Source organism: Hyperoodon ampullatus (genome assembly GCF_949752795.1).
Source record: "Hyperoodon ampullatus genome assembly, chromosome: 6".
Classification (NCBI taxonomy): Eukaryota; Metazoa; Chordata; class Mammalia; order Artiodactyla; family Ziphiidae; genus Hyperoodon; species Hyperoodon ampullatus.
In genome coordinates, this window is record NC_136919.1 from 6,673,005 (window position 1) to 6,689,523 (window position 16,519).

General features: G+C 52.7%; 1 protein-coding gene across 1 annotated transcript; it reads left to right on the top strand.

The window, feature by feature from the left end:
• Window positions 1-2,313: 2,313 nt before the first annotated feature.
• Window positions 2,314-14,536, top strand: PTGES (prostaglandin E synthase). Its single transcript, XM_079706448.1, has 3 exons — window positions 2,314-2,459; window positions 5,823-5,905; window positions 13,962-14,536. The coding sequence occupies exons 1-3, from the start codon at window positions 2,331-2,333 to the stop codon at window positions 14,209-14,211; spliced, it is 462 nt and encodes a 153-aa protein (XP_079562574.1). The 5' UTR covers window positions 2,314-2,330; the 3' UTR covers window positions 14,212-14,536.
• The last annotated feature ends 1,983 nt before the right edge of the window (window positions 14,537-16,519 follow it).

Sequence of the window (16,519 nt, forward strand, 5' to 3'; positions counted from 1 at the left end):
AGAGTCTCCCTCCTGGCAACCCTGCTAGGTAGGCATCATTTTTCCTGTTTTGAGGAGGAGGAAACTGAGGCTCAGAGGCTTCTGCAGATGGAGGGCCGACTATGTGCCTGGTGCCTGATAATTAGACATGATCCCTCCTGGTTCCCACAGCTGCTGTGGGGAGTGGCTGACGGTCGGCTGCATTTTACAGTTGAAGAAGTGGGTTCAGAGAGGGAAGCTGCTTGCCCAAAGCCACACAGCTGCCACTGAGGGCTGCTCTGGGCTTTGATGCCAGCTGAGTCTGGCTCCAGAGTTCACAGCAAGTGTCTTTGCCCTCTGGCCAGGTCTTTCCTTGGTCTCTGCTGCTTTGGGGCACAAGCCAGGCTGTAAGCATTTAAGGTAGGGGGTGCCCGGAGGAAAAGAACCAGGTATAGTTTTTTGGCATAAGAGAAGCCATTTTGGCCTAAGCCATTTTGTGATCTAAGCGTGGCCACAATGCTAGTCCTTGAACAGCTCTCAGTAATAAGGAGCTTCAGGGAACAAAAAAACAAACTGTTATCGGGCAGGAGGAATAACAATAACAAAGATAATTTATCAGTTGTTAAAACTCCTGGTTCTGTTTCAATGATCCTTCAATAGCCTGAAGCACTTTCTGGAGATATTTTGCAGAATTTAAACACCCCCCTCGGGCGCCCGACCACCAGATCTACTGAAACCTAGGGGACGGTGGTGACTATAACATTTTCTGACCCTCCTGACTTCAATCACCTAAAGCTTGGACGCGGTTGACCTCTGTCCCAATTCTGTGCTGAATTCTCCTCTGCTCAAGCCCCTCTATGAATATGCACATACCCTCAGCTTAAAACTTCCCCACTTTTGCTGTTAACAGACACTGCTTTGGGAAAGATCCCTGGTGTTCCGCCTTACTTGCTGCAAGTAATAAATCCTTCCTTCTCCCCATCTGTGGCTTCGTGTGTCTTTTGCCTCAACACCCGCCAAGAGGCAAACCCAGCTTTCAGGTAACAAGACTGACACTGCTGTCCCTCTGGGCAGGTCCAAGTTTGGAGTGGGCACCGGAAACTGATTTTTCCCTCTTCCCCACTTCCTCAGGGTGCCCCTGCAAGCAGGAGAAAGCTGTGCTGGCAAAACTAAAGGGATAAGATCCCTGCCTCTACCGAGGTCCCACCCCAAACCTGGGGAAGGGGGCCAAGGGGAGGAGAGGACACAACAGGGTGAGGATTTTGAAGCAAGGGATTCAAAGGGATCACAAGCTGTTGATGCTTTCTATCGAAGAGCTGGCTCTTCTGGGAAGTTCCTGTAATGAACAATGAAACCATATGCCTGGGAGTCTCCTGGAAAATAAAGTGATACTAAAAAAGACAGTAGATCACTGTGCTAGTTTCCTACAGTTGCTGTAACAAATGAACACAAATTCAGTGGCATAAAACAACACACACCTGCTATCTCACAGTTCTGGAGGCCAGAAGTCCAAAATCGATTTCGGTGGGCTAAAGTGGAGGTATCCACAAGGCTGGTTCCGGGGGAGAATTTGTCTCCTTGCGTTGTCCAGCTCCTAGAGGCCACCTGCGTTTTCTGGTGCACCTTCCTTTCACCTTCAAGGCTAGCAGTGTAGCATCTTCTCTCCTCTCTGACCTCTGCTGTCTTCACATCTTTTCTCCCCCTAATTCTACCGCCTCTGTCTTAGGAGGACCCTTCTGATTTAACTGCATTCACAGAGAATCCAGGATAATCTCTCCATTTTAAGACATTTACTAAGTCCTTGCAAAGGCCCTTTGCCATGTTCTGTAACATATTCACAGGCTCTGGAGATTGGGATGTAGACATCTTTGGGGGTGTGGCGGGGGGAGCACTATTCAGCAAAGTCACATCAATGTAGGTCTGGCTGTGGCTCAAGTGTCCAGGCTGAATGTGGGGACAGATAGCTTGGTTCTCACACCCTGACCCTCAGGGCGGTGGCCACAGATCAGTGACTCTGCCACCTGTGGAAGTCCTGCCAGGCTCCTGGCTTTGTTGCACGCCCTGAAGACAGGCACTGCCATACACCCCCGACTTGACAGATTGAGGAAACTGATTAGAAAGTGTTTAAGGATTTGCCAGGGAGGGGTGGGGCGGGGCCAGGGGCCCGATCGGGACCCCCCCTGGCTCTCTGCTTCTCCCAGCATCTGGGGGCAGAAGTTGCGGCTGCTGGGAGGTGGGCGGGTGCCGAGTGCAGACAAGCCTCCCGTGTGCTCTCCCCGCCCCTCCCTCCTCTCGGAGACAGAGCCACGCGCCCGAGCTCGCAGCCGCTCGCTGTCTTTCCCGGAGCTGCCGCCGCTGCTGCCACCGCCGAGATGCCTCCCCCCGGCCTGGAGCTGATGAGCGGCCGGGTGCTCCCGGCCTTCCTGCTGTGCAGCACGCTGCTCGTCATCAAGATGTACGTGGTGGCCATCATCACGGGCCAAGTGAGGCTTCGGAAGAAGGTACGCGCCGCCCTCGGGGACCCCAGCCCTGCGTGCGCTCCCTTCTCCCGCCGCCGGGAAGGTTGGGGACGGGACCCTTGGCCCAGATGTTTTCGGGGCCAGAGCTTGAGCGAGCGGGCTCGGGACCAGGTGCCTCTCCCAGCCCTTTGGGATGGCTTCTCTGCGGCCCTTGGTTTCAGCGGGGCCCGCACCTCCTTTTCCTCTGTTTTAAGAGCATTTACCATTTGCTGTGCCACCAGGTGAGTTTTCTCGGCACAGCAAGACTCCACGAGTCCCACTGAGCTCTGCCGGCGGCTCCGAGAGAAGCAGGTCCCAGAGGGTGGAGTGAGGCAGCATTCAGCCTCCGTCCGACCTGGCGGCTTCCCGCACCGGAGATCTGACGTTTGGGTGGGGTGGGAACCGGCAGAACAGGAGCCCAGAGAAGCCTTTAAGTGGAAATTCCCAGCTCGCCCGGCAAGGTCGCTCCAAAACCCACCGCAGCCTCCCTCCAGAGGCCAGGTCTCAGCCAGGCTTCGCTGAAGTGCTCGGGGAGGAATTTCCCCCACCGATCCGCCAGTCCGAGTCCTGGAGCCAAAACAGCAATAAAGACGCCAAGATCTGAGCCGGTGGGGGCGGGCGGGGGGAGGGGGAAGCAGGGGGGCAGGTGGACCTGTTCCAGGGCGGCCGCTAGCCCGCGGGGCAGCCAGAGCCAGGAAAGCGGCAGCAGCGTCCTGTTAGACATAGAGAAGCCCAGGGGTACCGCTGATTATCCCCACCCCCCAGGTATTTCAGAGAAGAGTTGTTTCTGACCGTGCCCCTTTGTCCAGTTCCAAGGCAAGGCCAAGGCCGGCTCCCACGTCGTGCCATGCGGGGGGTGGACACTGGGGAGAGGAAAGTTGCTCACCAGCAGGGCTCAGCAGGTACGGGCAGGACTGAAGGCAGGGCAGCTCCCCAGGTGAAAGAACTCCCAAAGCAGAGGCACACGGATCAAGCTGACTTCTCCCTGCCCTGGCGCATCCTGGGATGCAAGATACAGGCACCCAGCGGGGACAGCTGCAGTCACCCATTGAATCCTTCTATGGAGCGTTTAATCCCCACCACCTCCCCACCACCGCGGGGTGGGGCCGTATTCAGCTTGTCATCCACTCGAGGAACCTGAACTCAAAGAGGAGACATCTCTTGTGAAGGCCACACAAGAGGATTTGAGCCCAGGTGCCCAGCTCTGAAGCCCACACCCTGCCATGGTGGGGATGGGGTTCTCACCAGGGCCGTGCAGGGCCCAGAGCTTTTCTTTTAATGGGAATTAGGGAAGGAAGAGGCAAACCTGTTGGGGTGCCTGTCTGCCGGGTCAGTAGGGAGTGGCAGAAGGAAACCTCCCCTTGGGCTGTCTCAGGTTCTCCCTACACTAGAAATTTCCCTCTCATTCAGTCAGTCGGGGAGGAGCTGGGGGAGCCACACCGTGGGGAGGTGACGGATGCCTGGGGAGGTGACGGATGCGGGCTCTGGCTCCTCCACCCATTAGCCTCGGGACCATGGGCAAGTCTGAGAGCTTGATTTCCTTGTTTGTAAACTGAGGATGGTCACAGCAGTGCCAGGAGAATACAGCGCCTGGCACGGAGCAAATGCCCCACCAGTGTTAGTCTTCATTACTTATTAACAATTGGAATTGACATGACAGGCCATAGATCTCTTGGTGGGAGTGCATCCCGAGTCCCGGCCCTGGCCCCGGCTAGAGGCAGGGCTTATGCTTCTGACGCTGGGGCTTTATCCCATCTGCACTGCCGCTGGCTCCTGGCCAGGCCAACTTGTATTCATGCTGTCTTCAGGGGTGAGCAAGCCCATGGACTGTGGACACCCAAGACAGCTGCCCACTGAATGCCGAGACCCTGTGAAAGGTGTCACAGGCCCACGGACTCTGCAGGGCCATCAGAATTGGTGATTCCATGACGTAAGGGCCAGCAGAGAAGAATTCTGGGCGTTGGGGATTCTTGATCATGACAAGCGCTGCATTCACCTCTGGGCTGGAGCAGGGGCAGACCCACCAGGCAGGACAAAAAAAACCCCAGCACTTGGGGACAGATATCTCAAGGGCTCATGAATCAGAAACAGCAGGATCTGCAATTTAGAAAACGTGCTACAGAGATTCAGGTTTGCTGTGGGGTTGGTGGGGCTGGCTGGCTGGATGCCCGCAGGGAACAGGGCAACAAGAGCGTTGGGTGTGACCTCCAATGACCTGAGTGTGACCTCAAGTCCCTGTTTTGCACTGACCATTCACCGAGGGAGCGCCCTCCTGGCGCTGTGCTGGGGCGTCTCCACTTCTCTCCTTTGCTCTTCGTGTGGTAGATGAACCTCATTTGATCTGGAATTCACAGATGCGGAAGCTGAGACCCAGGGAAGTTCAGAAACCTGTAGTTAGTCGGTGTGGAGCTGAGTTTCTCACCGGGACCTGTCAAGACCCTCTTATTGCTCTTAGTTCAAAGTTTAAATTCTTAGGGTCCTGCCTCCAGGACCCCTGCTGACCCCTGCAACTTTATCTTGGAACTCTGTCCCTTGCTGTCTATGCTCCAGCCATGCTGGTTTTTCATTCTTCATACATGCTCTTCTTCTGACCCCAGGGCCTTTTCACATGCTGTTCCGTATGCTATTGTTATAACCCTCCCTTCTTCTGGTTAATGTTGATGCATCCTTCAAGCCTCAGCTTTACTGTCACTGCCTCAGCGAAGCCTTCTCTGATCCCCAGCCTTGGTTGGGTCTCCTGTGAACTTTCTCAAAGCAAACCCAGTCTTCTGTTTCTTAACACTCACCGCCTGGTCTTCCCTGGTTCATTGGCAATTCCCTCATTACACTGTGAGCTTCACAAGAGCAGAGATAGGAGGGCCTTTTTCTTAGTCTTTTCAGGCTCCTATACAACAAAATGCCAGAGACTGGGTGGCTTATCAGCAACAAAAATTTATTTCTCACAGTTCTGGAAGCTGGGAAGTCCAAGGTCAAGGAACCGGCAGAGGTGGTGTCTGATGAGGGCCTACTTTCTGGTCCATAGATGGCTATGTTCTTGCTGGGTCCTCACATGGCAAAGGGTCGAGGCAGCTCTCTGGGGTCTTCTTATAAGAGTGCTAATCTCATTCAAGAGAGCTCCACCCTTATGACCTAACTGCCTCCTTCAAAGCATCACACTGGGGGTTAGGCTTCAACATAGGAAATTTGCAGGGACAGAAACATTTAATCCATAGCAGCCTTGTTCACGGTGAGTGCCCAGCACTTCGCACACAGTAAGAGTTCATGGATGCTGGTGAATGGACACGTATGTGCCTGCATCGCCGCAGACTAGTCGCCTGGGCCGTCCATCTCATGAACAGTAATTCTCAGCTGATGTATTCCATCCAGGCTTTTGCCAACCCTGAGGATGCTCAGAGACACGGAGGCCTCCAGTATTGCCGGAGCGACCCGGATGTGGAACGTTGTCTCAGGCAAGTACCACTGGCCCTCAGCCTGATCACAGCCTGTCCTTTCGGGCCCTCTTCTGAACATGGGGGCTTGGAGGATGCCCAGGGGGCCTAGGTCTTCTGCTTTCCAGATCCTCTTAGACTGTTTTCATTTATTCATTAGTTTAATTTCTAGTTACTCGTGGAAAAGTAATATGTGCTTGTGGCTCAGGATGACAAAGTTAGAAAAGGCTATTCAGTGCAATTTCAGTCTCTCTCCCACCTCTGACCTGCAGGTCCTGCCCAGATCTGCTCACCAGAGGCCAGTGCTGTTACCAATGTCTTATGCATCTTCTCTGAGACACTTTTCCTGCATTTACAACACACACGCTATGCTTTTTCCTTTTTACCCCCAAAGGATCACTCTTTACCCACTGATTTATACTGTCCTTTTTTCACATAACAGAAATTGTTTTATATCAGCCCATAAAGGGGCCTCGTTCATTACATCGGCACTGTAGTATTTACACCATTTCTCTATTAAATAGATGGTCTGTAGCTGATCCAACCACTTACCCTCTGATGGCATTTAGGCTGTTCTAAATCTTTCTGTGTTATGAACAGAGTGCATCAAAACTTCTTTCACTTTCCTTTGTGCGTCAGTGTGAGCAAAACGGCAGGTTGCAATAAAATGGTAAGAAATACTGTCAAATGGTACACAAATCTAGTCCCACAACTGGTGTGTGAGATGTGTCTCCGACCCTGCTAACTCTATCCACTTTTGGGTGGACTCTTGCCAACATGATGGGTGAAAATGTACATCACATTTCAGTTTTACTTTGCATTTCTTTTTTTTTTTTTTTTTGGCTGTGCTGTGCAGCTTATGGGATTTTAGTTCCCTGACCAGAGATTGAACTCAGGCCCTCAGCAGTGAGAGCATGGAGTCCAAACCACTAGACTGGCAGGGAATTCCCTACTTTGCATTTCTGAGTGAAGTTGAACATTTTTTCATATGCTTAGCATCCCCCAGTCAATCAAAAGCAATTTTTCTTATTATAAAACTCAGAACTATCCATTGCAAGCAATTTGGTTAATATTGAAAATACATAGAGCAAAAAGGGGAAAACCACTCACAATTCTAGTCACCGTTAACATGTTCATCTATCTCCTCTTTGTCGTCTGTCTAAATATTTTTCGTAATACTAGGTGTGCATTGTACACCCAACTGGGCGTTCTGATTTTTTTCAGTTAATTATTTCATAAGCACTTTCCATGTCAGTAATGACTACTCGAAAAGTGATTCTTAAAAAGGGATGCAAAAAAAAAAAAAAAAAAGGGATGCAGAGGGAGTTCCCTGGCGGTGCAGTGGTTGGGACTCGGCGCTTTCACTGACGTGGCCCAGGTGCAATCCCTGATCAGGGAACTGAGATCCACAAGCCACATGTGGGGCCATAAATAAATAAATAAATAAAGGCTGTGTAAAATTCCATCAGAGACTAAATGTTAATTTCACGTAGCCAGTCTCAGTGGTGGGTATTTTGGCAGTTTCCTCTCTGCTGTTTTACACCGATGGGCTGGAGAACCAGGAGGAAGCGCTCCCAGGGGATGGGGGTTGTCAGCAGGCGTGGGATGGGTCTGGGGAGGATGGGTAGCTGGATAGGAGTGAGAAAGACACAAGCCCTCACCTAGTTCTTGTCATATTCCCATGAATCACCGGCAGAAATGGGTGGGACCAAGTAGTATAAATAATAGAGATTCTTTTATTTTTCTTGGCCATTGAACATAACACGTACTTGTGGTTTTTAAAAATTACAGAAATGTGTAATGTAGAAAGTGAAATTCATTGCTCTTTCATCCTTTCTAATGTAACTACAGTATATAGTCCTTCTTACGAGGTCCATCCATCCATCCATCTATCCGTTCATTCAACGTTCAACGAGCACTGACTATGTGCTAGCTACTGTGCTAAGCACTCGTTGTACTTTGGTGAACAAAAGCCTCACCCTCATGCCACCTGGTTGGCATGACTCTCCTGGCCAGTGGAGAAGGATGTGATGAGTAGCAGGGCAGCCGGTTGCTAAGCCAGCTCAGAGCAGCCACCCAGAGGACTGTGCGGCTTCTCCCAAGGGGTGAGAGGTCTGTGTAGCAAAACTTGTGTCACTTGTGGCACAGGGGTGGTTACATAGGGTCATGAACGCTTCGTTTTTATTGGCTGCAACCATGCCAGGGAGAGACCACACACCTGTGTGGTGCCATGATGTCTACACCCACCCAATACAATTCTCATTTCTGAACAAAAGGACATGTCATCTACAGTGCTGATACTCAAGTAACTGAAATTCAATTTTCAGCACTTTTTTTTTTTGGCTGTACCACATAACTTGTGGGATCTTAGTTCCCCAACCAGGGATCAAACCCGGGCCCCCCTGGCAATGAAAACACCCCAGTCTTAACCACTGGACCACCAGGGAATTCCCCAATTCAACACTTTTCTTTTATTTTTTAATTAATTAATTAATTATTATTATTTTTGGCTGTGTTGGGTCCTCGTTGCTGCGTGTGGGCTTTCTCTAGTTGCGGTGAGTGGGGGCTACTCTTCGTTGTGGTGCATGGGCTTCTCATTGCAGTGGCTTCTCTTGTTGTGGAGCATGGGCTCTAGGTGCACGGGCTCAGTAGTTGTGGTGCATGGGCTTAGCTGCTTCATGGCATGTGGGATCTTCCTGGACCAGGGCTCGAACCTGTGTCCCCTGCATTGGCAGGCGGATTCTATCTATCTATCTATCCATCTATCTATCTATCTATTTATTTATTTATGGCTGCGTTGGGTCTTCATTGCTGCGTGTGGGCTTTCTCTAGTTGCAGCGAGCAGGGGCTACTCTTTGATGCAGTGCATGGGCTTCTCATTGCGGTGTCTTCTCTTGTTGCGGAGCATGGGCTGTAGGTGCACGGGCTCAGTAGTTGTGGCGCACGGGCTTAACTGCTCCGCAGCATGTGGGATCTTCCCGGACCAGGGCTCGAACCCGTGTCCCCTGCATTGGTAGGCAGATTCTTAACCACTGCGTCACCAGGGAAATCCCTGAATTTTATTTTATTTATTTTTTATACAGCAGGTTCTTATTAGTTATCCATTTTATACATATTAGTGTATACATGTCAATCTCAATCTCCCAATTCATCCACCACCACCACCCACCCCCGCCGCTTTCCCCCCTTGGCATCCATACGTTTGTTCTCTACATCTGTGTCTATTTCTGCCCTGCCAACCGGTTCATCTGTACCATATTTCTAGGTTCCACATATATGCGTTAATATACGATACTTGTTTTTCTCTTTTTGACTTACTTCACTCTGTAGGACAGTCTCTAGATCCATCCACGTATCTACAAATGACCCAATTTCATTCCTTTTTATGGCTGAGTAATATTCCATTGTATATATGTACCACATCTTGTTTATCCATTCGTCCGTTGATGGGCATTTAGGTTGCTTCCATGACCTGACTATCGTAAATAGTGCCCGATTCGGCACTTTTTTAAAAAATTATTTATTTATTTATTTATTTTTGCGGTACACGGGCCTCTCACTGTTGTGGCCTCTCCCATTGTGGAGCACAGGCTCCGGATGCTCAGGCTCAGCGGCCATGGATCACGGGCCCAGCCACTCCGCGGCATGTGGGATCTTCCCGGACCGGGGCACGAACCCGTGTCCCCTGCATCGGCAGGCAGACTCTCAACCAGTGCGCCACCAGGGAAGCCCCGCAATTCAACACTTTTTGAGCACCTCTTGGCTAATAATGTCTTATATTCATTCAGTGAGTGTTATTGGTGACCTGCCATGTACTGTTATTTACTGGGGCTTACTATGCCAGACCTGGGGGTTCCTGGGGCCCCAGGGCTCCTGCTGACTTTACATAACATCATGGAACCTCGAGGGTGCAGAGAATCACACATCCTGCCATCCGCTACCGGAGAACTGGCTGGAACCCGACAGGAGATGCCCTGGAAGCAAAAGTGAGTTAAATATTAGACCAGAGGTTTTAGTGCAACCAGGGCCACCTTCTGCACAAACAGGAAAGCACTTTGGTCTCAGTTCTTGGAGCACAGATCTGCCTTGCAGATTAGCACAGGCTGGAACCCAAATGTGAGCCCAGCTCTGGGAGAGGTCAGGAACCAGGTTTCAAGGAAAATGATGAAACCCAGCCACATCCTTTTAGTGATACCTAACGAAGTCTCCCAGCAATGTATGTTTGGGCCAGATTCTGAGTTTATGTGAATACAACTTCAGTGGGGCCGGATGTCTCTGAGTGGTCCTGAGGAAGGAAGACAAACACTTGACCCAAACTTTGGGATATTTCTGATTATTTGGAATGTGTTGTGGAGACTTAATCTCAGTGAACTGGTTTGTCAGGAGATTGGGTCACAAAATCTCAGCCCTAGAAGTCTTTTAAGACCCCATCCAAACACATGATTTTGTGGATGGTGAACAGAGGTCCAGAGACAGAGACTTGCCCGAGGCCAGGGGTCTAACGAGCACCCTTGGGGAGGTGTGAGGCTAGCAGCCTCGCACCATAAAATGTTCATTAATTTGGCCTGGGCATCTGAGGGCGCTGGGAGTCTGGCAAAACCAAGAGCTGAAATTAGCTTTAACAGTCATGTCCAGGACAGGACCGGTGGTGATGGTGACGATGACAAAGAAGATGGCAGCTAAATTGGGGCAAACCTAACCTGTGCCATGCAGTGTTCTAAGCACTTTATAGGAACCAACCCACTCTGCCTCCCAATATAGGCTTCCAAGGGCGGTACTAGCATCTATAGAGGAAGAAGCAGGTTTGCCAAGGCCACATCACTCCTGATGGCTAAGCTGCCATTGAGCCCAGGCCATCTGATATGGGCTCTGCTCTCCTTTCAAGAATGCGGTTTGGGCTTCCCTGGTGGCGCAGTGGTTGAGAGTCCGCCTGCCGATGCAGGGGACACAGGTTCGTGCCCCGGTCCAGGGGAATCCCACATGCCGCGGAGTGGCTGGGCCCGTGATCCATGGCCGCTGAGCCTGCGCATCTGGAGCCTGTGCTCCGCAACGGGAGAGGCCACAACAGTGAGAGGCCCACGTACCAAAAAAAAAAAAAGAACGCGGTTTAACTCTATTTTATAACCTGCCTTTAAAACTAAGCAGGCTTCATCTCATATCAAACCTGAATTCAAGGAAATCACCTGTGCAGATGGAGAGCCTGGGGAGGGGAGAGAAGAGAGCTAGCAGGGCTGCCAGCAGCTGTCCCTGCCCAGGAGGCCTGGGGGGAACTGTAGGGCTCTCTCCGCAGTCCTGTCACCTGATGCAGTAAAATGCAGCCGGTGCTGCAGTGTCTGTTGACGGGAGAGGCAGGCCTAATGCTGCAGGAAGCCATGCAAGTCCAGTCTAGCGGGAATTTGCTCTGAGTGCCTTTTACCTTAAAAAACTGCTTATTAGTGGAATGACACATTTTGCCCAAGCATCTCTCTGGTACGTGACTCCCTCCATGTCTCTTGATTCGGATCCTGGGGTAGGGATGGCGGGGAGGAGAGAAATGAGTTTTCTTGGCATCATGCCTGTCCTTGGCACCACTTGTGGCTTCGTGGGGGCCCCATTGCAGTTTTCAATGTACTGGGGGTGGGGACTAGGCATCCCAGGGGCTGAGGGGCTTTCTCAGCTCCCAGCCACCTCTCCTCCCTCAAAGGTGACCTCTGAATCCTCTAGTCCCAGTTGCTGGAGGCAGGAGGTAGGGCTGCCCCTCCCATCTTTACTCCTCTTCTCTGCCTGGTGTCCCCCAACTTCTTTCCCTCACCTGTACTTTGGGGTTTGGCCAACGATCCTCTTAACAGCTTTCTAAAAAGTGACTCACTCTTAGAACGTAAATACATACTTTAAGGAGAAGTGTCTCATTGAATGGGTTTCACACGCTAGTTACCCTTTTTCTGAAACTTTCCGAGAAATATACAACATGACAAAAATACTCCCAGCTGGCACCATCTCATGAGTCAACCTGTGGGAGGAAGACCACATTCTAGGACACACTGACAACGTAAAATAGGTTTTCCAAGGTGTCTGTCTCATAGCATGTTAGGGGATGCTGGTGCACACAGATTTATCTCCATAGCATGGGGTGATTTTAGAGCAACAGTTGCTGCCTCTTCCCCAGTAAGGTAAGACACTTGCTCGATTGAGGAATTGAAATGGGCCCAGTCCTCAGGTTCCCCCTGTTCATCCCTGTAGCCAAGATCCGGCCAGGGCCTGCTTCTCTCACATGGACATCCGGCGGTATTTCTCCCAGCTGGTGAGACCTGCCCTGCTGTAGACTTGCTTCCCCTGGGGCTGTGTCCCAAGGTCAAGCTTTGGGAATAAAGGAGAAGGAAGACTCATGTTGGCTCCAGGATATGGGGACAGAGACACCAACTGCTGTGTCCTGAGTTTGACCTAAGATCCAGGCCCTGCTGGGTTTACGGGAGCTTTTGTACACTCAGATTGAATTCCAGACCCCTTACCCTGCTTCATGAGGCCCCTCTCCACCTCTTATCTGGTCTCACTCCCTCTTATGTGCCACACTCCAGCCACACGGGTCACTTTTCTGAGCCTCGAACACGTAATGCTCATTCCCACCTCAGGGCCTTTGCACATGCCCATCCTTCTCCCTGGAGAGTTCTTCCCCTGCACAGATGGCCCCTCATCATTCAGGCTTCAGTACAATGTCTCCTTCCCTGACTACACCCAGCCTAGTCGTGCCACAGAGACCCCTGCAGCCCTGGGTTGCTGAGTGCTCCTCCTCTCTGCCCTGCCCAATTCCTAGCATCCACATACCCTGGCCCTTGCCTGAGGTCCTTGCAAGTGGCAGGGAAGAGGAGGACTCTGCAGCAGGTCCCCACACAGGGGCTGCTGGGCTGGGCTGGGCTTGGCCCGTTGGTGCAGCGTTGGTGAAATGCACTCCAGCTGGAAGGCTTGGAGAAGGGGCTTCAGTTCTAGAAGCGTCCCCATGCCTCACACATGTGCCCTGTCCTTGGGGGAGGTCACGGCCCAGGCACTGCGTTCCTGTTTATTTGCGCCTCCAACATGCCATCTCTGGCTTTGGTCATTTGCTCAGTCTCTAATTTATGGGGCTTGACCTCCCCACTCTCCACAGAGGAAGCTGCCCATTAGCAAGAGTCATGGAAAATGTGAACCAACTCTTAGCAGAAGTGGATGAGTTTTCTTTGTTGGTCATTTTTTTATGGCAGGGTTATACACAGCCTCCCCTCCCCACCACCACCACATATACTCACACACTTGATTATTTTAAACAAAGAAAGAAGCAGGATAGCGCGGATAAAACAGAGCTTTGCTGCTATCCTGCGATTGGCTGGCTCCAGTGAGTGCAAGTCGTTCTTATTATCCCTGAGAGGAGGAAGGGTTTGCTTAGATTTAGGGGCAGAATAAGACAGAGCCAGGTGTGGATTTCAGATGCATGTTCTTAGCCCATCCCGCTGGGGAGAGCCCAGGAACCTGCATTTGGAAGGAGGACGACCTCAGAAAAGCCCTGCCTTGGCGGTAAAGAGCACGGGCTGGGGAGTTTCCTGGTGGTCTAGTGGTTAGGATTTGGCGCTTTCACTACTGTGGCCCGGGTTCAATTCCTGGTCAGGGAACTGAGATCCTGCAAGCCATGCGGCGTGGCCAAAATTTAAAAAATAAATAAAAGAGCAGGGGCTGGAGGCAGACCTAGGCTCCACCCCAGCTCTCACTCAACCCCACTGAGCCCCACATTTCCTGCCTGGTGTCCAAGGCCAGAGGGGAAGATAGGGGAGACCATGGCTGAGGCTGCGTCTTGGCGAGCCCTGGGGTCGGTAAGAAAACCAACCAGCAGCCCTGCGTGGCTCCCGGTCTGCTAACAGGGCTTCACTTTCTGAGCCGCTCACAGGCACAAGCTTGGAGTCACTGTCGCCCCTGCCTCTGGGGTATCTCCTTGTCTTGGCCATGATGGACGTGAGTCTGGAACCCCCGAGATGGTCCCCAGGGGTGTGGGGCCTTTCGGGGCGGAGGGTCTCAGCTTCCAGGACATTCTCAAAGCCGACTCCTGGCTGACTGCACCCCCTTGCCTTCCCAGAGCCCACCGGAATGACATGGAGACCATCTACCCTTTCCTGTTCCTGGGCTTCGTCTACTCCTTCTTGGGGCCTGACCCCTTCGTTGCCTGGATGCACTTCCTGGTCGTCTTCCTGGGCCGCATGGTGCACACCGTGGCCTACCTGGGGAAGCTGCGGGCGCCCACCCGCTCTCTGGCCTACACCCTGGCCCAGCTCCCCTGTGCCTCCATGGCCCTGCAGATTGTCTGGGAAGCAGCTCGCCACCTGTGACCAGCCGCTGACACTTCCTCGGCCGCCAGACCCCTGGCCACGAGCCACCGGGAGACCAGGTGCCCCTCTGAGATTGTGATAGGCCCCGGAGCCTGGTTTCCTGGCAACCAGCCGGATTCCTGGGTGAAGCCACCGACTGGAACTGTTTAGAGACCGGTTGTCACAAATGATAGAAAATCCTTCCACTTAAAGAACAGAGCATGAAAAATATCCCTCCCTCTTCCTCCCCAAGTCTGGGAAGGGTGAGCAGAGACTCCGTTCAGGTTTCTGAACCTAACGACCCTCTGAATCCAGGGCTGTAATAAATAAGGACTTCTCACCTCCACCCCAGAGATTCTGATTTAGCTGGTCTAGAGGGGAGCCTGGGCGTCTGCATTTTTAGAAAGTTCCCGTGAGTCCCAACAATGGCGGGGCCTGGGGCCCACTGGCAGTTCCCTCTAGGGGAGGGCCCAGGACCGGCAGGGTGGGAGTTTCTCTCACGGTGGGAGAAGGGTTGTGCTCCTTTGTGCCCTGTTGACAGTTCCCTGTGCCACATTCCTTTGCTGGATCCTTCTCTCTTTGGCACAGGTGCCGATGGGAAGGGGCCACAGTAAGGTCGACCTTCTCTTCCCGAGGCTTTAGTTGTTCCGAAGGGCTGTCATTCAAGGACAAGGCTTTGAAGGACCAACCGCTAAAAGGAAATTTTGACTCCTTCGGTATTTGGGAGGCTTGAAAACCACAAATGTGCAACCCCTGCCGGGGAATCATGTGTCTCTCCTGGATCTTGCTCTAAGAGCATGTGGCTTTAGTCGTTAATGAAGTGTCTGACCAGCTTGGCCCCTTGGCTGCTGGTTCCTGGCATCCACCACCGCCCAGGCTGGCTGGGCATCCGGCTCGCCGGACACTTTTGCGGGTCTGTGTCTGGGGCGAAACTGACAAGACACAGTCTCTGGCAAACACACAAACCCACCCAGGCGAGGGTGTTGAATCATGTAGAAAGCAAGCAGGCTGCTGGGCGACGCCCTCCCACCTCCTGCCGTGGGCCAGTAAGATGGTCAGTCAACCCCATTTTTACAGATGAGGAAACCGAGGCTCAAGGTGGACTCCCTGCAGTGTGGGATCAGCTCTGAACCCCGCCTGTCTGGCTCTCCAAAACTGCTCTAACCATTGTACAGTCCTGCCTTTTCCCAAGCCCCCTCCCCAGTGCTGCCCCTTTCCTCCAGGATCTAGGGAAGCCCCCCTCGTACCTGGGCATGGCCTCCTCTCAGAGCCCTGCAGCCCCTGAGCTTCTGCCCCCGCGGACTGACGGGTCTGCCTAGTGGGGGCCTCACTGGGGACCCAGGGTTCCCCAGGCCTCACTAGAAATCCGAGTCGGCCCCCCTGCCCGGCCGTGCTAGGAGGTGGGATGGGTAACATTGCTTCCTGGTGGTGAGATGAGCCTCTGTTCTGGGGCTGCAGCTGCACATCTGGAAACAGAAAGCGCACATCCCTGTATTCAGTGTCTGCTGTTTGCTAAGCATCGGCTGAGCATGGTGTTTACAATTTTTTTTTCCACTTGATCCTCTATCCCAGGAAGGAGGTATTTCTGCTTTTTGATGCGGAAAGTAAGGCTCGGAAAGGAGCTGTAACTTGCCCAACATCCCGGAGCTGGGATGTGGTAAAGGAGGAGCAGACCCAGTATGTGTGCTTGTATTTTAGTATTTTCCCTTCTGGGGAAAGAGGGACTGAGAGGGCAAAGTGCCCAGCTCAGAGCCGGGTGAGGAGGGCATCCGATACCCACAGGGACCATGTGCCCTGGGACCGAGGGAGGGGGCAGCTCCTCGGAACTGCAGAGGCAGCAACCCCTTGTGCACTGGCCCATCATTCACTCCCTGCCCCGTCCCCCGGGACCCCTCAGATGCTGAGCCACAACAGGGTGGGGGGACGGCAGGACATCAGACAGTGACAACTCCAAGTGCTCAGTGCCCTAACGGGGGTAGGTGGACAGTGGGAGCACAGGGAAGGCCTCTAACCCCTGCTGGGGAGGGGCTTCCTAGGGGAGGTGACAGCTCGCCTGCCATGGGGGTAAGTCAGACCGGTTTTGGGGGGGTGTCCAGTCAAGCTGAGGAAAGACGAGCAGAGCTCAGCCCCCTGGGGTCTTGTGCCTGGGAAGTGGAGGGGGGCGTGTGGGAGAGGGTGGGGGAAGGGGGGTGGGCGGAAAGGGGCTCATTCAAGGACTTGGGGCCTTGTCGGGTGGGTTCAGAGCCAGGGTGAGGACAAGTGGGCGAGGGATTAGTGACCTGGGTCTGTGTCCTAAGAGGATTTCCGAGAAGCCACGTGGAGACCAGCA

Excerpts from the sequence above, each read along its gene's own strand:
- PTGES (XM_079706448.1), top strand. The coding sequence starts at position 2,331 with ATGCCTCCCCCCGGCCTGGAGCTGATGAGCGGCCGGGTGCTCCCGGCC. Across the intron at positions 2,460-5,822 it reads AAGTGAGGCTTCGGAAGAAG|GCTTTTGCCAACCCTGAGGA; the intron begins GTACGCGCCGCC and ends TATTCCATCCAG. Across the intron at positions 5,906-13,961 it reads GATGTGGAACGTTGTCTCAG|AGCCCACCGGAATGACATGG; the intron begins GCAAGTACCACT and ends TTGCCTTCCCAG.